The sequence below is a fragment of the Marmota marmota genome, unplaced genomic scaffold, assembly GCF_001458135.2.
Source record: "Marmota marmota marmota unplaced genomic scaffold, marMar, whole genome shotgun sequence".
In the NCBI taxonomy this organism is placed as follows: Eukaryota; Metazoa; Chordata; class Mammalia; order Rodentia; family Sciuridae; genus Marmota; species Marmota marmota.
Genome location: NW_026000142.1, coordinates 15,731,452 through 15,756,836, shown reverse-complemented (window position 1 = coordinate 15,756,836; position 25,385 = coordinate 15,731,452). Strand labels below are relative to the sequence as shown.

Below are 25,385 nucleotides of genomic sequence, written 5' to 3'. Positions count from 1 at the left end.
CTTTCTAGGACCCATGTTCTTAACTATAATTCTGAGTTCTCAAAATTGATATTTGGGTTCAAGGGATATAATTTATACATGTAAAATAATTATACCATCATAACAAGAAATGTAAAATTGACCGTTATATCTGTGTGGTAGTGAAAGAGCCTAGAATTTGGAGACACACACATCTGGTCTCTGTTGCCTCTAACAAATCCTGAAGACCTCAATATTGATTGCAAATTAGCATTACCCAGAAAGCTTTTTAAAATACCCATACCGGGGTTGTACCCCAGACTGATTATGTCAGAATCACCAGACATGGGACTGTTCTTCCTTGATTCCAATACAAAGTCAAGGCTGCAATACACTGTTTAAATTAGTCTTTTCATGATTCAACATGCTTCTTTGTAAGGAAAATAAGTACAGTACCTGACATGATGCCCGACATCCAGTAGTTAATGAATATATTTTACTCCCACACCCTAACAGCAAGCAAGCCAAAGCAGTTTAGAATCAAGAGAGTCAAGAAGGTCAGAGTTTTCTGGAAGCATAAAATGTGAACAGGACTTTATGGGTAGAGAAGATTTGGAGACATGGAAGGCATGGTACTTTAGGGTACTCTTTACAGTGAAGAGATGGGCCTTAGAGATGTGAGGCAAAAGAACTGACAGACCTCCACATAGATGGCATATTTTGGCGGGAATGTGGAGGAAGAGGGTCTGTTAGGTGAAAGGTATTTCCAAAATTTCCAGATGGAGAAAGTAGTAATATTATTAAAAGACAGACAATGTGGGATGTGTACTGGTTTTGAATGGAGAAATTCAGGTTATCCTCAAATGTGCCCATTTCTCTTTGCCAATTCTCTTTTTATAATTCTTCTCTCTTTTCATTCAGAATATATCTTGATACCTTACTCCAATTTTGCTCTAACATACATGGTTTACAATCAGTAAACAACCTCATTCACATCTGTAGCTCCTTTAATACTCTTTGATTAGACATAACCTAAAGTTTAATATTTCTTGATGAATTCCCCCCCAGTAAACCTCCTTGGAGAAAGGCTTAGTCTTTTCATTACGGAAATTTGCATTCAGCAATGTGCAGAATTATTTTGGTTAGAGCAGAAGACACTTCAGCTCATTTTCCCATCCTCTTGTTTTATAAATGAGGCAAACTAGGGCCCTAAAGAGTTAAAGGACATAAAGTGGGGTCATGCTGTTCCTGACAGGGCTGGACCATTACCAAGAATCTGCAACTTGCTCCTCTTTTATCACGTTAGGCAAGGTCAGCATAAAACCATCAGTCGAAAATGAAATATGGCCCAACAGTCTCTTTGGTAGCATTTATAGGAAAACCCGCAAACTGGTTGTTATGATGATTTTTCCTTTATTTTATAAAAACTGAATTTACTCAGTGGGTTCATGGGTTGATAGAGACTATGTTTAAACAAAGATTGTCAATTTTCTTTATAATAGACAACAGGACATTGGGAGCATAAATGTTTCTCTGAACATTTTCATCAGATGGCCGAGTATCTAAGCGAACATGCATCCCACCTCTAACCCAGGCACTCTCCACCCACAACCTTACTGACAGCTCATTTTTTACAAACAGGCCCTCCTTGGCCACTTGCTGATAAGGATGAAGAAACAAGTGGTCAATTGAATGCACAAAGACTCAAATATGGGTGTAATTAGTTTGTGGGCATAACATTTCGTGCACATAAAAAGGAGACTTGAATTGGTCTCTGAAAACTTGGCCCCAATGGTTCACACTACTATATATTTATACAGTCATAACTTTTGCATTTTTGTATGGGTGAACAATGCCTTTTATTTATTGTGGGTTACTGATACTGCTTGCAATAGCCATCTGTATAACATCTGCAGGATTGGGGTTCTTGACATTTTAAGTGACACCAGCTCTTAACTAAAATTGCCAGAAAAAGGGACATAAATTCTACGTTATATATTTAAACACTGAATGAATCAAAGCTGTGATTTCTGAAATAAAGTATGACATATGTTTTAAGGAATAACATTCTGCTGAATGAAACCATCTTTTAGAAGAAGTTATTTTATTTATAGTTATAGATCTATGTTTAATGCAAACTAGATTTTAGATATTTAAGCGAATCAGAGTGGTTGATACAGCTCTGTGATTCAGAACTGTGGTGAGATGTAAAGTCATATAAATGCTATCACTAATTCCTGTCTCTCTAGTATTATAAAATAAAGTGTTTTTTATTATGAAGAAAAAAATATCATTTATATATTCAATATGAATAATGTTAGATTTATGTCATGTTTCCCTGCTAAATATAAGGTGTCATGAAATATTTTAATAGTTTTCATATCATAAAATGCCATTTGAGTTATTTTCCTTAAAGTTAAATATCATTCATTAACTACTGTATACATTCCTTCTTTCTCCAATTTAGAAGAATTGCTTCTTTCTTAAGCAATCCTTAAGATTACGTCTTAGTTGAATTATTTCCTAAATGATTGACATCAATTTAAGAATTAAAATATAGTTATTCAAAAGTACATTAGCTAAAACTAATGAAAAAGACTTTTGACATCATTACATTGCAAAGTGGAAAAAAAATGCATCCAGTTTTGCTGAGTAAATGTCATGTGCTCTTTAAGATTTTTGAACATGACTGTTGGCTATGTTTGGCTATGTAAGCTAAACCTAGAGCACCTGAATAAGCTTCCTTTCAGTGTCACCTGCCATGACTTCTTTCATTAGGAGGGAATCCTGCTATTAAGGAAGGAAATTATCTCTGGCATCAAAAAAAATACATTCTTGGAAGTTACCATCCTGGTCTCACTTGTTAATTTTGAGTTTTTAGGCCCTTAGGAGCTCCAGTGGGGAGAAGTTTATCCTTATCATTGTGTCCTGGCTGCTCACAATCTTCTGTGGAAGGGAGGATGGTTTGGATCTTAGTTTTAGTTCAGCAACCATTTTTCAGACATATATTAGACATTGAAGGATGAACAGGAACAACGTGTGCCCTGGGAAAACAAGTAATCTAGGGAAACCATCAGTAGAAGCATTACTGCTCATGCACCCTTGACGTCTATTATACGTACATTGTAACACGTGTATAGATGTGTTGACACTTATATATTATGTCCATTATAAAACATAAAAATAAAAAAGGCTAGAAAAAAAAAGCACACATCTATTTGTATCTGTACTGCCTTCACCTCTGGGAGTGCCTCTTGCTGATCCCTCCCCTTCCTGGTGTGTATCATTCCGTTTTGGAGATCTCTGATCATAGACCATAGAGAGGAACTTGTAAGTACCCACTTCTAAGTGCTATCGTAAATCTGTGCCCAGGAGTGCTGTGGAACACAGAGGCGACACCAAACTAGCAATCTGGTAGAGAAGAAAGGCTTCTTGGAGAGGGAGATAAGCATCAGAGGAAGTTAGGCAATGGCAGGAAGAGGACTTGTAGTGTATGGGAACAGTGTGGATGTGAGCCTGGAGTCCTGCCTGGAGCAGAGTTGTTGGAATATTTGAGGCAAGGAGGCTGGAGATGAGAGAGAGAAGAGGAACTGGTATAAGGAGGCCTTGAATTTTTAAGCAAAAGAGCATGAGCTTGATTTGGCAGTCAATTAGGAGATCTTTTCAGAGGGCCCAACTGACAGCCTCTCCTGGAAGGTCCTAACACAGAGACAGCACACAACCAAACCTGACATAAGGGACGGCACGTTTAATGTGCAGAACAAGCTGCCTTTTCTTGAGGAATCCCAGTAATGTATCTTGAACTTATTGTGGAAGAACTTTTGACTTGGTGCAGTCAGAGGAATAGAATTAAGTTGTTTTATGATTGTCATAAATTGTCAACTGATTTAAAAAAAAAATAGTTAACCAGACACATCGGTATCTCCTTTGTACATTAAGAGTACGTGTTTCCTTTAGCAGAAAATCACAAATCATACTACCTGACACACCATAATGGGTAAATCCCTTCTCATACACTGACTGGAATTTATTATTTAGAACACATGTCTAAGAATGGGGACCTGCCCACGTTGGCTAACTATGCATGCCAAATTGCAATTTGCCCTGCCCATTTGGGAAACACATTTCCTATTCAAGCAGTGGTGTGAAGTTCATGGCAAGCTCCTGAACGTTTTCTCAGACTTGCTAGATGAAGGGAGACCAGGGGCCAGGAAGACAGAATGGTAACTGGGAAGCTTGGAGAAGCTGCTCCCTGCTCCCATAATCACTTTGGATGCAATTTTAGTCCCAGCTTTTGCTTGATGCCACTCTCTGCACTGAGAGACCATCACTAGGGAAGGAAAAACAGGGAATGGGGAGAGTGGCACCAAAGATGTGTCTCATTCCAGTTCTGCTCAAGGCTTAGGCAGGATATAAGACTGTAATTTGGATTCAAGGTTTTAATTTTCCTACTTGTAAGTGGGAGAGCAGTAATGATCCTTCTCAAGAATTCTTTAAAATTAAAAGAAATTCTTTCTAACTGAACCTAAAGCCTTTGTAGTTCTTTGATTCATCACTGATATTTATTCTCTGCCTACTATGTACAAATAGTGGTGCCAAGTAAATTGATATGATATCAACAAGTCAGACACCTTGCCATCCTGAAGCTAATATCTTGGGAAAACTGACATCTAACAACTAGCTACATAGCTAATTCTTTAAACAACTGTGATAATTACTATGAAAGAAAAGTACAGTGCTGTGAAATAAAAAAGGAAATGGGTTTGAGGATAAAGGAGGGGTCCCTGGCAGAAGTAATTCTTGAATTGAGATTTGCAGATAAGCAGAAGGTACTTCAAAGTGGGAAAGATGAAGAGAAAAGAATTTGATTAATCAAAATATATTGAATATTAAAATCATGCATTTATATTTTTATGTGTATTGTAGTTCATACTAATGAAAAAATTTATGCCTTTTTTCTCTTACAATGATAGTGTAAATAAGCTTATACTTATCTACATTAAATTTTTAAAGAAGAAATTATATCCAAAGTGATAGTCACCTTTTATGTCCCCAGATGGACACATCTTCAGTTCAGGGTGTGAAATGGCTTCAATGTACTCAAGAGAAATAGGTTGTAACCCACAGTTCTCCTCTGGGTGAATTAACAGGCCACAATCCTGCATTAAAATGATAGAGATTAGTTGTCATAGTAATTAACCAGACTCATAGTAAATCTAAAAAATCTAAGTGGATACAGTTGGGGAAGTTAGAAAAAAAGGCGATATTAATATATCTGGATATACTTTGTACATTTTATGGAACAAGAGAACAGTGGTGTATATTGGGAAAGAGAACTACTGTGCTCAGAGTAGCACCTTTGAATTTTAGATTCAGCCATGCCATGAACTGGTTATGTAATTAAGTCACTTGATCTCATTGCTCACTACAAAATGATGAAGGGTGGAGAAGGGAAAGAATGGTATCAAAGATGTTAAGTACTGTGTCAGACTGCATTATGGCTGCACACTCTCCACTCTTCTACCTTTCTTTCTTGTAATGGAAAGACCCTTTGTTGTTGGAGGAAACTATGGGCCCAACATTTAAAAATTCTATTTCTCAGTGTTAACGGTGGTTATGGAACACAGTTCCAGCCCCCCCCCCTCAAAAAATGAACATCATCTCTGGGTTTCTGGAAAAGCTTATTTCCCTGATGATACTTTTTCTTTGTTGCTCCATTTCTTTTCCTTGGGATGCAAACATGAGCATGGAGGATGAGCAGCTATCTTGGGACCATGAGGAATCCATGAGCAGAACAAACACAATGATACAGTGGAGATTTAGGGCCAACTTTGGGCTGCCTACCTCTATCCTTTTTTCCTATGTTACAAATAACTAACTCCTACTTGGTCAAGCCACTATAGAAATGTAAGATGCAGCCAAAATCCTCTCTCCCTGTAAGAGTTCATAAAACATTCTTTTCAGACTGTACAAAATTTTTGAATATTTTTTAATCCTAAAAGTGATTAATCCCATTTGTAGAATTTTAAAAAACAATCTGGAATGAAAAAGCTCATTAGCAGTTCTCACTTCCTTCTTCATTGAATGATTACAAATTTGGTGAGATATATTCACAAAATGAAGGACAGCTCTTTTTGTTGAGCCGCAGCATTTATATATGTACAAAAAACCCCAAACAAACAGTATTTAGGAGAATTGTTTAAAATGCCCTTAATCCCAGAAATATCCACACTTGGAGTTTTGCTGGAGCCCTCACAAAGGGAATCCCATCTCCTAAGCAGCTTGTCACAGTTCTCACTAGAGTTCAATAAGATAATGAGAAGGGATTTTCTTGTTCCACACTGTGCAGAGTACATACGTTTAGTATGTGATTTAAGAAATTCATGGACCACTACAGTAATGGCATTACCAACGGGCACTACCAGGACCCTAGCTGTGCCTTTGTTGGACCCATTAATACATGACCACTCTTTCTTGTTATAAGTTTCTCTGGATGCCCATTTCATTCCTTACCAAGGAGCTTGCCCAGAAAGGAATAAGTAGTATTTCTCATTTTTTTGTGTGTGTGTGATATTACTGTACTTTTAGAGCAATACCAAGTTGGACCATTTAAACTGGTAGATAAATATCTTTAAACTTTACCTCCCTTTATTGACCCCATGGGATCACATTTTTAAGATGAAAAAGAAATCTCTTCTCTCTAAATAGTTTAATGCACCCACCTAACTTTTAAAATACCCTTTCACCTCCTGCAGCACCCAGATCATTCCATAGGGACCCATTTGCTCACCTTCCCCTCAACTCCTATCATGTCTCATGAGTCAGTAAAATGTGCTGGCCTGGCTGCCCCCTCCTGAAAGGCAGGCCTTCTTCCAGAGATGCCTGTTACTTTCCCCACAAGAGATGATGTTGCCGGGGAGTTTGCTGCATTATCAACACACCTGGGCTCAGCTTTCTTTGGGACTCCATGATATATTTCCCCAAATGTTCTGTTGGAGTCTTGAGCAAAGGCATCTGCTGGCATCTTGGATTCCCTGACACCCATTCAGAATAAGGTCTTATAAAACCTGGAAACTAGCAGATTCCATCCCATCTTAGACCCTCATGCCAGAAGCAAATTGCCATGCTGCTGCCCATTTCCTCCCCTCTAATCCTGCACGGGACACATTCCTCCCCTTAGGTATATCTTCTCATGTTCTCACTGGTCCTCTGCCTTTCCTACCCAGGGCAAGCAAGCCCTTCCACAACCCTCAAAGGCTTCCTACAATTCCCTCCAATTTCCCTGGGGAAAGACAACTTGCCGTGGTATAGCCATCTCCAGGAAAGGCTGCCTGATGAGTCCCTCAGAAATCCCAGCACAGTCAAGAGGTTTACCTTCTCCTGTGACCCAGCTGCTGCTTCCAAACCATCTTATTACCTTTTGCTCTGGTTCATTTTCCCTGGATCCTTCCTGTGGCTGTCTTCTACCAACATTTTTATTTTGTGTCCGTATTTACCAGTGTAACACCTTGGTTTATCAATCTCTCCATTTTGCAATTTGCCATTCTGTTCATATGAACCCATTTTTTTTTCATTCAACCATATATTTGAACAAACTTCAGACCTTTTCATTCAAGCCATAGATGCTCTACTTTCCACCTTAAGTTTGAATGCATTTTTTTCCCAAATAAAACATACTTTTATGTCTTTATAGTGCTAGGAATTGAACCCAGGGCCTCATGCATGCTAGGCAAGCTATCTGGCACTGAGCCACATCCCCAGCCTGTTTTTCCTTTTGTTTTGAGACAGGGTCTTCCTGACTTGTCCAGGCTGATCTGGAACTTGTGATCCTCCTCATTCAGTCTTCTGAACGTCTAGGATTATAGGTGTGTACCACTGCACTTAGCTTAACATACTTTTCTTCTAACTTTATTCCTCCCTGTTCTTTAGTCATACAAGACTTCCATTCCCATGATTCTAATCCTGAATTTATGTCCGTACTATCCATTTCTAGTTCTTCAATTTTTATTTCATTGAAGGTGCATACAACAGTTTCAAGTCCTGTAACTATGCAATCTATCTCCATTCAAGTTTCCACATGCCATTCAGTGACAACGGAAAAAGTCACAAATGTTAAGACAAATGCCATAAAAGTTTCTTGCTGGTCTTTCAGTACTGCCTAATCTTTTCTCCATTATTTCTAGTTATGTCTCTATTATTCTAGTTAGAACCCTCTCTTTCTAGGATGACTTCAAATCTTCATCAATCCTCTTACCCTCCTCACTTCAGCATCACACCATTGGTCTCATTGGACAATCTTGTCTATTAATCCATGAAGAATATACAGCCCATGAGGCAGGAATTCGCTCAATTTCAACATACCTGATTACCAAGCACAGCTTGTTTGAGGATTTCTCTGCTGCTGCCCAGCCCTTCAAGTCTGGCCTTCTCCAGAGTTGTACCTTTGACTCTCCTCAGTTGCACTCCGAGACAGATAATTCACCCTCATGGCAGAATCACTCTTAATCTACACCCATGTCATTCTCATGAGTCCCAGAGACATAGTCACAGCATCCTGAGCATCTCGATTCATGTCTCATGAGTACCTCAATTTTAATGTAACTAGAACAGATAACACAGTTTGGGTCCAAATTCATTCTGATCTCTATTTTCCTTGCTTTCCTCTTTTAAAGAAAATGCTAATGCCAGGCCTCTTCTGTTTCTCTTGTAGTCAAGAGTGGCCTCTGACATAATTCTGGCCCATGAGCTACAAATGGAAATTTGCTGAGAATTGCAGGGAAAGCCCTTGCTTTTCTGATGCAGAGGCTGTTTCTCTCAAAATTTTCTCTATTTCCTTCCTTCCTGCTTCCTGGAATAGCGATCTGAAAACTGAAACAACTATCTTATGTTACAAAGGGAAGACCAAGAGAATTATGAAGAGTTCAGTTCTGACATCCTTGATCAGCTATAATCATAGGGCCTCTTGTTGTATAAGAAGTAAATACCTCTCATTTGTTTAAGTTACTCTTGGTCAGCTTTGCTGTTGAGAAGCCTCCTGCTCCTTTAGCTTTCCTCTGCCAGTGGTACCATCTGCTTGGATGGGTCAGAGTCTTGCTGACCATATATGGCTTCCTTTGGAAGCATCATGGATATTTCTATCTTCAATTAATCTCCTTTTCTGACTTTCTGTTGCATTTGTTGCAAAATTTTCATCAGGAAAGAATAAGATAGGATAGTTAATGGGTCCCAATTAGTGCGTGCTTTTTTTTTTTTTTTTTTAATGTAAAGGATGCTCCATGAGATTACCTGTAGAAATATTCCAAACATTCCAGTCAACTTCTTTGTTCTTAGGTGATGGGAATAAAAGGGTAGAGGAGAACTGAGTAAAGACTACAGACTAAAGGGCCAACCTCCAGTCTTAGCACTTTTCCAATACCTAATTTATCATGGATTTTTATCAATGGGTAGGGACCCAGAAGCTATATAAGCCCTTAGACTAGCATGTTTAGAGTGAGAACCTGGTATAAAGTCCCCTTGTGCCTTCTGGGAGTTCTATGTCTTGTCTTTTCATTTAAATAAATCCTATTTCTTTCCCTCTTGCCATTCATTTTTGTTCATGGATTTCATTCTTTGAATCTGTGAGACAAGAACCAGGAAAAAAAAATTGGCAGTGAGCTGCTAGGGTCTGCCATTAATAGCTGCAATAAGCTGCTAGTAGTAGAGAGAAGAATCTGGCTTTGCGGACTGTGACCCTCAAAGCTGATGCAGGCAGGCATCTCCTGCTGTGATTAGCTGCTAACAGTAAAATGAACTTATTCAGCTGAAGCTTACACAGACCCCACCTGTTAGTAGAAGCAGAGACTCAAGTTTCATCTTAAACTCCGGTTTCACTGTTTCTTACAAAATAGTCAAAATTGACCTTAGAAATTATATTTCCCAAATTTGTCCCATATCCCATAATCTCAATACCAGGAGAGTTTCCATTTCCAAGCCAGACACCTCAGTTATTGGAGTCACCCTTCTTTCCATTTCCCTTAGTATCCAACCAATCACCAGAGCTTTGTACAGGCTTTCTTCTCTTGATTTCATTTTTTACTTTCTTGATTTCAGTTTGATCTGTGTATTTGTGTCCATTTGCCCTGGGAATTGCCTTGTCCTCTTGATGGATCTCTTCTGCCACCACTCCTATTGCCTGCCCACACATGCATTTTCTACATTGTTGCTGAAGCCTTTTCTCTAAAATGAAACTCTTAACTCCCTTTTGCTTGAAATCATTTGAAACTTCATTGCATTCAGAATAAAATGTGGCTGCTGCCTTCCTTTTTTTGGTTCATCTCTACCCTGTCCTATTAACCTTCACCCCATACTCTGTTCTACCTGATTAACTGCAAGTTTGTCCAGTGCTAATTTTCCCTAATGTCTCTATACCCCAACCTCAGCTCTCTGTCCCATCTATCACCTGTTTAGCTCCTACTCATCCTGAAACACCCAGCTCTGTAGCCTTCTTCTTCTGGGAAATGTACCCTGATACACTAGGGGTTGGATGCACGTACTATTTATTATCTGTTTGCTTTCATCCTATTTCTTTATCACTTGCTCTTGTGCCTTGAGAACAGAGAGCCTAACATTGCAGTCTATGGTTTCAGCATTTAAAATCTAGAGCTGGGAAAATAATTATATGCAATAAATTTTATGAACACCTGAATGCATGAATGGTTCCATTTGAAGAGAAGCATCATGGTACTTTGTGTGAGTCTGTGCATCCTTTAAGTGGCTCTTCAGAAAAGGGTCATATTATTAGCTCTGACTCTGGAGGAGACAAGCTGCAAGTATTGAAACTATTTCAGACTTAAGGTCTATTTTAAGACGCTCACATTTCTTTTTTCTTTTCTTTTCTTTTTGGACATATACTAAAAGATGACCCACTATTTCTAGAATAAAACAAGTTTCACTGAACAATGAACTTAGTAAAAGATGTATAAACATTGTGCTCGGGAATATTGCTTCTACCACTGGAAAAATATTTCATTGATTGATTTTGAGATTTGTAGTAATTTTCCATGATAAAAACTTTAATTACATTTAATTTTTCCCATGAAAATCAATCTATAAGCCTCATAATTTTTCTCATTTTGGCAAGATTGATTTCTTAAGCATATGCTAAGTGGCAATAACACATATCCTGAGTTCTATGTGACTCACATTGAAGATGCATAATATACAAAATTCTTCATAAATACAACATAATTTTAGGAGTTATTTAAATATGTTCATTTGTATATTTGGGAGAGATGCTTTTATTTCTCACACAACTATTCATTATTTCTTCGTATTTGGTACCAGGGTTTAAACCCAGGGGTGCTTAACCACTGACCCACATCCCCAGCCCTTTTTCATATTTTACTTAGAGACAGGATCTGGCTGAGTTGCTAAGGGCCTTGCTAAATTGCCAAGGCTGGTTTTGAACTCATGATCCTCCCACCTCAGCCTCCTGAGCTGCTAGGATTACAGGCATGTGCCACCATACCCGGCTCATTTTATATTTTCATAAATATACCATACTAAAGAATAGAAGAAAACACATTAACAAATAATCATTAATTTGCCAAATATGAATTAAGAACCTATTTTCTTATAAATATATTGTAAAAATACTATGCAAATAATAGAATGAATATAAAACTAGAACATCATGATACTCATAATGATAAATGAAATAGCTATTTTTTTGCTTTTAATCTATGCCATGTAAAATATTAAGTGATTTACAAATATTATCATTTTTTATCATAACATCTCTGCCTTTCATTTTACAGATAAGGAAACAGAAATGCTAAATTATTAAGAGGCAGGATTTAAATGTAAGTTGGTCTCATTGCACAACTCTGCCAACTCATCTTAATACATTGCTGACTTTCTGAAACATACTATTCTGAAAGGCAGGACAAATCATTGCTTTTATCATCTGATTTCAAGCGTTCTGGGAAAGGTTCAGCACTTTATCTCCTTAACTACACCTTTACCCAGTGCCAGCTGAGAGCTGGTTCCTTAATGTCAACTTGCATTGCCTAATTGTGCTTTTTCGAATGCAGCCATACTGATGCTGGCTCGGTATAAATCAATCCATGATGTTAGCCCAGATCAGAAAGTTTTAAATCATTCTTCTCTTTCTAGAATTTCTCACAATCCTGGGCATGTGATAAGCATTTGAAATGTGGTTGCTAATGTATAGTTAGCATATGAATATATTGTCCATATACGGGATCAATGAAAAGGGATGGGAGCCCATTTTTTGGGCGGGGGGTCAGTGAGAAGACCATCAGAGCAGAGAAAGAAGGATAAGAATATGAGAATAAACATGACCTAGTCAGCCAGCCCAGGATCCATTAGAGTGTATATATTTAGGGCACTGGAATGGCCTCAACTACAATTCTGGCTCTAACATTGTTGAGTCTGTACAAAATAAAAAATGTTTAGATAATTCCTATATGATCCATTTAGCTCTAGAATTTTATGTCTGTGGTTTTACTTTTTTGAGATATTTCCAAATTGACTTCTTGTACAAACTTCCATCTTATTCCAAAGGAATGAATTATTATTTGTCTTCATGTTGTCTGTAAATTTAACAACTGCTTTCCTAATATTATAGTCAGTTAGCCACAAACTGAGTAGCTATCGTGTGATTCACAGAATCTGAAGTCCAAGGAACATTTACAATTAGCTGAAGTATACATTAGCAAGAAATAATTACAGCATAATTTATGTGCAATTGTCCTTTATATACTACAATACTAAAACTGAAAGTTTTTTTTTAAATGTATGTAAAGCTATATGAAGAGTTTTATATCCTTTATGGATAAAAATTGAAAATATCTCTGAACATAATAGCATATACCTTTAAACAAGTAATTATACTGTTAAAACTTATAGATATATTTAAGAAAGATACATGTAAAAGAAATTGTACCACAGCACTTCTTATACTAACAGAGAACTTGACAATACTCAAGTATCCATCAATAGGGAACTCAATAAACAACTTATATTACATCTACATAATGGAATATTTTATAATACTTAGAAATGAAGAATGCAAAGTGAAGAGATAGATATGTAATATATTAGAAGAAACAAAGAATTGCAAAGTATGATGTATACCATGATCTTTTAAAAAAATTTTTTATTTGTTTTAATTAGTTATACATGACAGTAGAATGCATTGATGCATTTTGATATATCATACATAGATGGGATATAATTTCTCATTTCTCTGAGTGTACATGTTACAGAATCATTTTGGTCATGCAGTCACATATATACATACAATAATAATGTCTGTTTCATTCTATCTTTCCTATCCCCACATTCCCTCCTCTTCTCTCCCATCATTTCCCTCTACCTAATCTAAGGTAATGCTATTCTTCCCTAGTGCCCCCCCCCCCTTATTGTGAATTAGCATCCACATACTAGAGAAAATGTTTGGCCTTTGGTTTTGTGGTATTGACTTATTTTGCTTAGCATGATATTCTCCAACTCCAACCATTTACTGGTAAATGCCATAATTTTACTATTCTTTAAAGCTGAGCAATATTCCACTGAGGATATATACCACATTTTCTTTGTCCATTCATCTATTGAAGGACACCTAGGTTGGTTCCATAGTCTAGCTATTGTGAATTGAGTTGCTATAAAAATTGATGTGGCTGCGTCACTATAGTATGCTGATTTTAAGTCCTTTGGGTATAAACCAAGGAGTGGGATAGCTGGGTCAAATGGTGGTTCCATTCCCAATTTTCTGAGGAATCTCCATACTGCTTCCATAGTAATTGCACCAATTTGCAGTCCCACCACAAATATATGAAAAAGTGTTCAACATACCATGATCATAAGTGAAGTTCTAGATATTAAATACACTTGACTACCCACACATAAATTCTGTATGGACACACAAGAAACTGAAGAGTGGGTCACTTAGATTAAGAATTATAAATTAGGTGTGGTGACACATGCCTGTAACCCAGCAGCTTGGGAGGCTGAGGCAGTTTTCGAGTTCAAAGCCAGCCTCAGCAATTTAAAAAAGCCTAAGCATCTTAGTGAGATCCTGTCTTTAAATAAAATATTAAAAAGAGGGCTGGGGATGTGACTCAGTGGTTAAGCACCCCTGGGTTCAATCCCTGGTACCAAAATAAACAAAAAATTAAAATTATAAATTTAAGAAAGAAATATAGAGATGGGAAAGTAAAAAAGAGAGACTATCAGAACAGAACTGATAGTTTCTGTGAGGATGTTTTGGAGTCCTAAAACCACTGTAAAAAGTTCCACAAACTAGATGGCGTAAACAAGAGAAATTTATTGTTTCACAGTGATAGAGGCCAGAATTCTCTCAATTGAGATGTCAGTGGTTTTAATTTCTTCTGGGGCTATCTGCCTGCATGTCATTTAGCACTGCCATGTTTGCAAGCCTTGTCCTCTATCAGCAGGAACAAGAGAGAGGCAGGCAAGTGTATGCTCCAGGCAGGAGGACAAGCATTTGGAACATTCTGAGCTAAGTGAAAACAGCCACTGGACTCGGTAGTGGACAGTGTTACAGACCAAGATAGAAGCAGGCAAAAGTTGATCAAATTAACTTGAAATCATGATTTTCACAGTGAACTCATTCTAATGACACTAAGTTCAGGACTTTGGCAACAAATATACCGTTTCTTCAATTTTCTAAAAATTCTTATCAGATAAGCATAAGCTCAATCACCTTTTATAAAACTTATGAAAAATTTTTACTTTCCTTTTAATATACAAAATAAAACTAAACATCTTTTCTGGGGAGTGGGAGATGTTTTGACTTTTATTTACAATTTTCTCCAATAAAATATTTTTGGTGAGTACGATTATCTATATCATTAGCTTATTTTGGATTTATTAAAAAATGTGTAGCTACCTATCATTCTATTTTATGCAGAGGAGATCCCTAAAAACGCTGCTTTAAAAATTGATAAGCATCAATGCTTGACATTATCTGATTTTAGTGAGAGATTACTAATAAGTTTTAATATTTTATTGTTTTTAAAAAGCAATTGAACTTGAGGTCAGGTAGTAGGGTGCAGCTTCGCTTGTTGTCTATGCTTGATGCTCATTTCTTATAACACATTAGCATCTACATAGTAATGACCCATTATATAATGTGATAACTGTGTGCTTCCTTACACAAATACCAGCTGAAAAGTGGCTATACATTATATCATGAAAAAATTTTAAATTAGTCAAAAAAGAACTCCGGGAGAAGGGAAATTGAAACAAATTACAAGCAGATGAATTCATAATTTTCAATTAAATACATTAATATGGCATCAATATTTGGAATACTTCTTTCTACTTCTCATACATTCCAAATCTCTGAACTAATAAATATGAAATTTTCTTTCTTCTTTTTTGTTTTTGTTTTCAATCTAAATCATCTTGAGATTAGCCTTGATGGGGCCAGTGTGGTCCTGAATGCTGAAAGGCATTCTCTAGTGTTAATTTAGAAAAATAAAATAATAAAATTAAAATAAATAAATATATACATATATATTTATTTATCAATCTCCAGGTTTTGTAGAATTTGACTAAAAAAATCTATGCAGATGAGGCCTGTGAGATGGCTGATGTTTCTCGTTTCCTGCAGGCTAGAAACCCCATCGAAAACAGTCTTTATTATTATTATGGTGTTTCGGTGTTTTTAGTTTTATTTCCAGATGGAATCCAAAAGGTTAGATGTGAATGCAAATGAAAAAAAGAATTAATTTATATATTTAAATATCTGAAAACCCTCAGTTCTTTTTGACTTGTGAACAAAGTGGGGAATCGGGACTGAATGTACTATGACGGGCTCTGAAGAATCAGCATCAGTTTGAGAGACGACAAAACAATAACGAGAACACAACAACAACAAAATTATTTCATGTTCAAAAGGAGCAAATCTATTATTTGTAGACTGAAATAAAAATAGCAGGGATTGGAAATGGGTAGTAGGCCATAGAGATATTTCTAAAGACAATTTAGTTAATATGTACTTAATCACTAATGGTGATTCCAAACATAAAAACAAATATTTGCCAGATATTAAGTAATAAACCAAGCAGGCCTGCCCAGGAGGTATTAATCACTCATACTGAAAATAGTTGCTGTTATATTTCAGGTTGGACATTTCCACATACAAATGGCCCATTAATAAAGGAAACAAAGTCATATCTGTAATTAGATGACTTTGATGGGGAATCGTCTGACTCTTTTAAATAGAGTTGAATATTCAATAAGATAGGCAGTTACAGTGGCTTTGGGTACCATGTGGATATTCCTGCCTGTCCTCATCTTGATAACTTTTACATACACATACATACCTATACCTACACACACCTACTCACAAACACACATGTGTAAGTATATAACAATGGTTAGAAATGTGGGATTTTTAAAAGGAACTTGAACATTTAAAAACAAGTTTAATTTTGCCTCAAATCAGAGGTGCATCGACTTCTGCTATACATGCTGTCAGGTTTTGTGAGCCCCTGGGGCTCCTAATAAAGAGTGAAGGCAGCACAATAAGAAGAGCACTTGGGAACCCCCGTACTAACTGTTAAAGACACCAGCCAGCCATCGCAAGACTGTTGCACATCAAGCTCTTTGCAACATTAATGAATACCTCAAAATGCAATACCAAAATAAACTAATTAGTGGACTGCAATATATGCCAGAGTCCATTCAATGCTTAATGTGATTAAATGCCCAACAGATACCTTTGGAAAATGGTAATAAAAGATACTGGGAAATATTTTTTTAAAAGTCTTTCATTTGTATATCTTAGCTTAGATAAAGGCATAACTAGTTTACATATATTAGCGTAATTACATGGAACTTACTAGAAACAGAGAGAACAGAAGACCCCTAGAATTTTTAGGGAGTTATACTTTTACTGAGACCACAAACCTGGCTTGCAAAAGCCTTTGGCTACTTATCCCTAAAATAAACCTGGGTCATATCCTGGCCTTGGTAAGAAGGAAGATACAAAAACTGTGAAGCCCCAATTAGAGGACAGTCTCAAACAACTACTCTGGATATTAAATAAGAAAAATCTTTCCAGAAAAAGCAGTGTTCAAAGCAGACTCTCCAAAGAACATTAAAGTTGAGCTAACCAAAGAGCTTGCTCCATATAAAGGCAAGGAGTGTTTGAGTCCTGCCACTGAGTTCCATAATTGCTGAGAGTGGCTGATCACTGCCTTTGCCCTATACTCTTATCTAAATGGGACTTTTCTTTGAGATTGTTCTCCACATTGAGCATGAGGTGAACATGGCACATGTTATTATATTGTTATTTCTGTTAGTACCACCAATATTGCCACTGCTGTGATTTTGGAGTCAGACTTCCACTTAATACTTGCACAGGTAAAAGCTTAGTGTGTGTGTGTGTATGTGTGTGTGTGTGTGTGTGTGTATAAGATTTCTACTTTGGAAAAATTCATTGGTGCCTCTGAGTACATTAAAATCATTTTGAATTTTGCAGTAATCTTAGAATTTTAATTCTGTGTTCAATTTCACTAGAAGCATTGGTGTCAGGTAACATTTTCCAAACTAATACTTTAGGTCAAAGGATTGGAACTTACTTTAAACTAAATACCATATCAAAAAAAAAAAATAATGTGAAGACAAGTAACTCACCATTCATTATTTGTTTAAAAAAAGACTGATCTTGCCACTTGCTAGATCAACAGTATAAGTTTAGCTCTGTTGAAAACATGTAATCCTAAATCACAGCTATTCTGTGATCTATGAATCTTGGCTGCTACTCTGAGATTGAAGCATGTGATTTCCCTGATCTTGGAGTTTAATCTTATTTATATTTAAATATGCTGGTTCTTAAACTTTATGGGAATAAAATTATATTGCTCATAGACTGACTTTTTCAAGTGTCAGTAACAAACGCTTGCCAAACTCTTCATAATCTCTTATCTAATCCACCTACCTCTAATGATTTAGCATATGGCCTGACATAACAGAAGGTGTTTATTACATGTTTATTGCATTTCTGGATGGACATGAGCATCAAGAGTAACTGATGCATGGAACACATCCAAGAGGACAGAGCTGGGACACTAGCCTTATTTGCAATATACTTTTACTAGCTGAACTTGCTTGACATATCCATAGATGTATGGCATCTGAACATGGTTGAGAATTAGATATAGAGGGCCAGGAGCAACAGTCCACATGCTAATCCCACAGCCCAGGACCTCAGGCCTGCATTCTTTCATTTTTTCTTGTTAAATATGTGCAACCAAGTGATACAGTTATACTGAAAACGAATGATCTTATTACACGTCTTAAAGCTATAAATTCTACCATATATTGAGTCTTTAGTCGTGATTTTTTAGCACAAGATAATTTTCACAGATTGCTTTGATCAGCATGATGTACATTCAGTTAAGCTCAAAGCATGCTAGAAGGAACCAAATTCTTTCTATCAGGAAATGCAGATCTTTTCAAATTCACTGTATGACTATCCAACTGTTATGATCAAAAGTTAACATTCACCCTAAGTTTAGATACACTCTAACAATGAAAAAATTAGACACCTATGAAACATTTGTGTTTATGACAGGGCAGTATTTTCTATGCATAGTCCTATATTTTTATATATGTTAATGAGACTCTTAAGAAAGTGGTCACTCTTCTAAAGTACTTGTTGATTACATAGAAAGAAATTGGAACTTCACAGTGGGGAAATCTAGCAGACAAGCGAGCAAGTGAAGTACAACCAATTCTGCAGCATTCTTTCCACAACTGTGTCACTTCATTTAATCAGCAGAATAAGTCACACGATTCCAAACAGAGACACAGTCTACAAAATAACTGTCCTTCCCTCTTCAAAATGTCCAGGACATGAAAGACAAGGCAAGGATGCAGAACAGCACAGAAGGGAGAAAACTAAGAGACGTGAAAACTGAAAGCAACAGGGAAACTTTGATTGGGTCCTGGAACAGAAGAAGAAAACTTTGGGAAAAACCAGTGAAATTCAAATAAGGTCTTTGGTTAACAAAATATATTGTACCAATATTAATTTCTTACTATTGATAATTGTACTGTAATCTTAGAAGATGTTAACACTAGGGGAGGCTGGGGGAAGGGTATTTGGAGACTTACTGTAGCTCTAAAATTAATTTTTAAAAATTAAAAGATTAGTCCAGCACAGTTTGCTGTTTATGACTGAGAATTTTCTTGAAGGCAAAAACACATACCCTGAAGAAGAGTGTTTTATCCTGTAGGAGGCTTTCAAACATAGTTCTGTTGAAATGTCATATGGCAGGGAAATGGCTCTGTGTGGTTATGTTTTACTGGCATTCATGGGTATCCCATAGTGTGATCAATAGGCATTTGCCCTTAAAATTTGCAGGAACTGAGGGAGTATAGTCCACCAGCTAAAGAAGAGTCAAGGCACACCTGCTGTCTTATGGACTTGCTCTTGGAGAACAATCTCCTGGAAGTTTGGCAAGGAGAAAGGGTAAAGTCATGGCAGAGAGTCTGAGTTGTGCCAAGCACCAGGGTAGGCACTTCCTATACAGGACTGTGTTGAATCTTGACAACTGTTGAAGGAAGATGTAATTATTCTCATTCACCAGATGGGGAAACAAAGGTTTGGAGAGTTTCGAGGAAGTTTTTCTGAAGTGAAACAGCTTAATAAGTGGAACAATTAGAGTTTGAATGATGGTTTTATCTGACTTCAAACCCATGCTTCATAGACTGAAAAACAAAACAAAATAAAGCAAAACACACTGTACAAATAAACAAAGGTTGTGTTTGTGAAACATTTACAGACCAATTAAAACTTCATCAGGGAAGACTCTTTTCATGGCTACAGATGGCATCTCTAAACATAACCAGCTGCACTTAAAATGATTATATTAGTCAAAAGTGAGACCAGGCAAGAGTATGAATAATTCAGGCCAGATTGATCCTCCCAACTCCCGCAGAAAAAAAGCCTTGAAGCACCTCTCCAACTCAGGCTGGGTCACAAATACAATTTCTACTTTTGAATAATGGCTCATTAGGAGATGACTTATTAGCTGAAGATTTGAAATTAATTTACATGGTAGATAGTGAACAAACATTTATATATCATTGTCTATCATCAGGGAAAATATTTGCTTTAATATGATTTTCAAAATCATCAGTGCTTATTTGTCATGTGTTTTCAGTTCTCCAAAGAAGTTTATAGTTTATGACATTTCCTCATTTGTTTCTTTCAATTGATTCCCTGAAGAGACATTTGTTTAACATCTACATGAGCCAGCCACAGCCTCTGCACTCTCAGAGTTCTAGCAGAGAAAGCAGATATGTAAACATGCAATGGTTGCAGAAAGCACTGAATGCTGTAATGAAGATTGTTCCAGACACAGTATTGGCACAAAGGATCACGATCAGCTCTGCTTTAGAAAGAAGATGCTTCAGTTTGAACTTGAAGTATATTAAAGTTCACCAGACAGGTTAGGATTGATGAATTTGCCAAGCAGAAGAAACAACAGAGGCAGGGTTTAGGGGGTGCCCAAAGGAATCTTCTCTGGTACCAATGTCTGCAGAGGACTGGGAATCCTTTACATCTGAGACTAACTGAACCCTGATTTCTAAATTGCTAATTTTTTCTTCCTGCCTGTGACTATTAGCTTGTGATTTAGTCCTTAGCCATAAAATACACAAGACAATCTGGAACAGATTGGAAATGGATTTTGTCTAGTTATGTTTAGGGGCTGTCTAAAGCATATGGCGTCAGTTACAAAACTCTGAAGCAGTTTGTTCAAAACCCAACCCAGCCATATCAGTTCAGGCTTTGATATTGTCAGTTATCACCAAGCATGCCCAGTAAGGAGTTGGTATTTTCCTGTCATTGGCACACCATCCAAACTTAAGGGTAGTCTCTTTTCATAGAAGAAATTAAGATTCCATGACTAGTTAGTCCTGGAGACATTTCAAGATATAAAATTGTCATTTTATTTTGTCTTAAATTCCCCATAGGTTTTAAATTAGCTCATTATTTCCTGAACTTGAATGCTGTTACTGGGATTTGATCATTACCATTAAGCAGTTGTCACAACTCACTGTGTGGGATGAAGCGACTCTTTCATTCAAAGCCAAGTCTGGCAAGTGTATCCTTAGAGATAGATCACACATCTCCAGGTCTTCATAGTTTTAGCCTCAAAAGGCAGATGCTGTGAGTCTGCCCCCAGGTTGCCCCCCCTCCTCCCAGCTGAAGTCACTGGGCCTTACCTCCTCTGCCACATGCTTCGCAGACCTGCCTTGTCACTGCTTCTCAATAATCTAGGACCATGTGGTGTTTCAAGCTGATCTCCAGAATATGTCACTTCTATGCATTCATCAACAGCTGTTCTGGAATCCTGCTGTCACCAATCAGATATGCTTGCCTGGCCTAGCAGAACTGAGATAACCCCTTTAAAGTCAGAGGCCTGGTTTTGTTCTAGAACTTTGCAGTTGTTAACTTTGCCCAGATCTGATACTTTGTTGTCCTTCAGGGCTTTTTTCTTTCAAAGGCCAATGTTATCTTAAGGTTCCAATGTTCTGACTAACTTTGACATGTCCAAACAAGACATAGCAATAGATGCTACTAATTGCCACCATGTCCCCCTATCTTGCCCCAAGTAGGCCATTAAATTACAGCTGTGTACATGACTAAATGGTTAATAGTAAAAGCTGATCACCAGGAAAAAATATTATCTAGGGAGATAAATTGTTCAGTAAGTTGGCTATTATTTTTTATCATTCCCTGTGGTATTCATAAAGTTTTAAAACTCCATTTTAATTGTACTCTAAAAAGTTTATTGAAATAAAAAAATGATATCATAATTTATAGAAAGGCTATATGTTCCCCAAAGTGTGTTTCACGAAATACAGGTTTTGGGAAAGTTAGTAAGTAGTTTTTGAGTAAAAAAAAAAAAATACTGTAGTCAACTAAATAAATTTTGGTAAAATTTTAAAATATATTTTGCCTAGTCAGTGGTAAGTGATAAAAGTGTTCTACAAAACTTTATAATTTCAAAGAGCTGATTCTAAGGAAAATGTTTAGCAAATTGCCATTGTTAAAAATGAAGATAGTTCAGCTATTCAGAGAGTTTTAATTTCCTGAAGACAGTCATTTTCTGACGAAATGTCTTTCTCAAAGAACTTATGATGAGGAAATTAGATTAACTTAGCTGCTTAGCTTAGAAACACTGAACTGAGAAAAAATGTGGGTTCATTTTTTCTATGATTGGTCATGAGAAAAAAAACCCTCATATGCAGCAGCAAAGACCAAAACAAAAGAAAATACCACAAAGCTATATGGAAACAATTGTCATCCATTTATTATTTTTTAAAAAAATTATAAACAAGAGAAATATTTTGTGATGACAGACATCTATTTGGCAAAACTAAGAAATCATTCCTGGGAATGAATATGTTCTTGAGTTAACTACAATCTTTCCTTTTTCAGTAAGCCACATACTAAGCCCATGATATAATCATGAATTATATGAATACACCCATGCTCTTTGTTCATTTATAGCAAATTTCTATGTATCAATAACAAAGTCGCCATTCAGACTGTACAACTATTAAATTTATTTTCATCAGTGATCGTTGCAACAATAGTTATGACAGCAAAGCATAAAAACAATCTGTAATATATACTAAACCATAATTTCTGGGGCAAGATTAAAGAACATTCATGACCTGTTACATACATTTTGCATTATGTTTGTTCGGGAAAACAATAAAAATATTAAAACTAGCATTGAGCTGGGCACAGTGGTGCATGCTTATAATCCCAGCAGCTCAGGAGGCTAAGGTAGGAGGATTCAAAGTTCAAAGCCAGCCTCTACAACTTAATGAGGTACTAAGCAACTCAGTGAGACCCTGTCTCTAAATAAAATACAAAAAGGTATTGGGGATGTGGCTCAGAGGTTGAGTAACCCTGAGTTCAGTCCTCATACCAATAAAAAAACTACCATTGATCATCATGATTGTCTTATACCTTAGATAGATTCCTAGAAATTTTACAGATTTCAGTAAGGAAAATTATACTTTAATTAGATCAGCAGTTTTCAACAATACAAAATACCCTTCTCTAAAGTGAACATAACTTTTTTGTGATATTAATATTCACAATGTCTGGCTGCCCATTTTGACTTTAATGCTTGTTCTTTGGAGAAATGGAGGTTAAAGTTTCTTGATGATCTGGTTAAAATTTAAGCAGAGAGAATGTCATTTTTTCTTGATTAGCATTTCAGGGAAATCTCCATGCCCCACTTAGGAGCACGTTGTTCTTGTCTGTTTTGAGCAAGGGGATAGGTGTTGGCAGTTGAAGCTCTTTGTACATTGATATAGTTTAGTTTTCAAGATGGAAGAAAAAGAGTGACTTCTATCAGACTCACACACAAGGAGCAGGCTATGAGACCTGCCTGAGCACATAAGTCCTAAGAGAGAGCAGCTGTTCAGAGGGGGTCCCCTCTGGCCATGAGCTGCCTTTCCATGGATGTGCAAAGGCAGCTTTTACCAGCCAGTTTAAAGGGACAAAATGACAGGGGAACCTTCAGCCTTTTACTTGTGCCGTAGTCCGGCTGGGTTAAATAAACGAGAGGTGACAAGCAACTTGCAGGTTGAATCGGGAACTACTTTATTGCGAGTGAACTCAGTAGGAACTGAGAACTCAAAGTAGTGGGCACCCAAGGTAGCAGGAGCCGCTTCTCTGCTGGACTGCAGAGGTACATATACCCAACTAATTACACAAAGCTTAACTTAATTGATGTCATCTAGACACAGCAGTCAGTCATTAAGGAATCCTCATCATCTTAATGGCTCATTGGCGTTGGCTCAGAAACCACTCCTCCTAGCATTCTGCCAGGCGCCATCTTAACTTGGTTGTGGCCCTCATCATACTTGCTCCAAGTCCATGTTTTAAAGAGATTTTTAAATTTTGAGCATTTAAAATACATTTGAATTGAACAGATTCATGTCTTTCCTGCCTTCAGTCTGTTCAAGAGTGGGCAAAATGTACACTTGAGATGGGTAATTCCTACAGGGGGATGCTTTTAAGAGAATTCCAAGGAAAGTAAACAAAATGAATGGTATAGATTACATTTCTTTGTTTCAAGTTATATATGTTTCCATTATCCACTTCAGAACCCCTGAAAGAGCAAACTATTTTGCTCATAATTGGAGCTTGGTTTTCAAGAAAAATAAAACAACAATAACAATAATAGTGGAAACCTCTGCAAGTCTGGCAAAGAGATAATATCCAAAAATGCATGAAAATAGAATTTTCTCAACTGAGAAGTGACCATAAAATCTTTCAACAGTATGAAAAGTGAACAAAGAATTTCTAAATTATTTATGGGGTGAAAAGTAAAAGAGGATGAAATAATTAACTTACTAAAAATGGAAACATTGCTTCATTGACAGATAAATGGTACTAATAAATTCCCAAACTGCATGAATTATTTAACTTGTCTTTTTTGGTTAATAAATGACAATGTTTCTAATGGTCTTGAAAAACGTGGACAGATTTTCATGCTTAATGAATATAAATTTAAGGAAAAAATGCCCTCAAAAATAAGAAAAAAAATATTATAATCATGCTACTTATTATTTGTTTCAACCATGTAGATTCTGTAGTATTTAATATTCATCTGAAATCCTGATGAACAAAATAAACCTTGCTTTTCATAGTGCACAGCCTTTTCTTGAGCTAATCATGAAAAGGAATTGTGTCCCAGAAAAGAAAACCAATTATTTTATGGAGTGGCCTGTAGCCCCCATTTGAATCATCAAGATCAAGCAATGACCTTTTTTTGGTTATATTTATCTGCCCATTTTCTACAGGAAAGGAACATTAATAGCTACATAAAGCTTCAACACATGTTATACAGAAAGTACTATATAACTCTCTATTATTTCTGCCTGTAAATGACTACATGTCTAGCACTAGCCTGGGGCAGAATTGGCTGCCAGAAACTTGACCTGCATCATAGGCTTAATGAAGCTGTAACTTTCTGTTTATAATTCTTTCCACTTTTAACTAGTATTGTATCCAGGGGAAATGAGATAATGTTCCTCTCCTTTTGGGTCCACATAGGTTACGGACCAGTCCTCTATGAAGAGACGAGTGACACAATCTGGACGCTGCTCAGGTTCTGTGACTTGCTCTGCCCTTGACCCTGAGGACAGTACAGATCTGGGCAAATAGAGCATCTGAGAGTTTTCACTCAGGGAAATAATGAGACATGGTTCCTGTGACCCACAGACGTGAATATATACACCTGTCTACAATTTCCATCTGCCTTTCCCAGATGACAGTGAACAAACATGGACCTTTCCAGCATCTTTGATTTAGAAGAGTTTTCCTTTAACATTCTTAGCCCTTTTGGGAGCTT

General features: G+C 36.8%; 1 protein-coding gene across 3 annotated transcripts in view; it reads right to left on the bottom strand.

Moving 5' to 3' along the window:
* The window catches only part of Cped1 (cadherin like and PC-esterase domain containing 1), a 256,611-nt gene that overhangs the window by 38,855 nt on the left and 192,371 nt on the right, over positions 1-25,385 (bottom strand). For all 3 annotated transcript variants that reach the window (XM_048786037.1, XM_048786036.1, XM_048786038.1), the window contains one exon: positions 5,000-5,117. In XM_048786037.1, the coding sequence (XP_048641994.1) occupies positions 5,000-5,117 (118 nt within the window). The remainder of the gene's footprint in view (positions 1-4,999; positions 5,118-25,385) is intronic.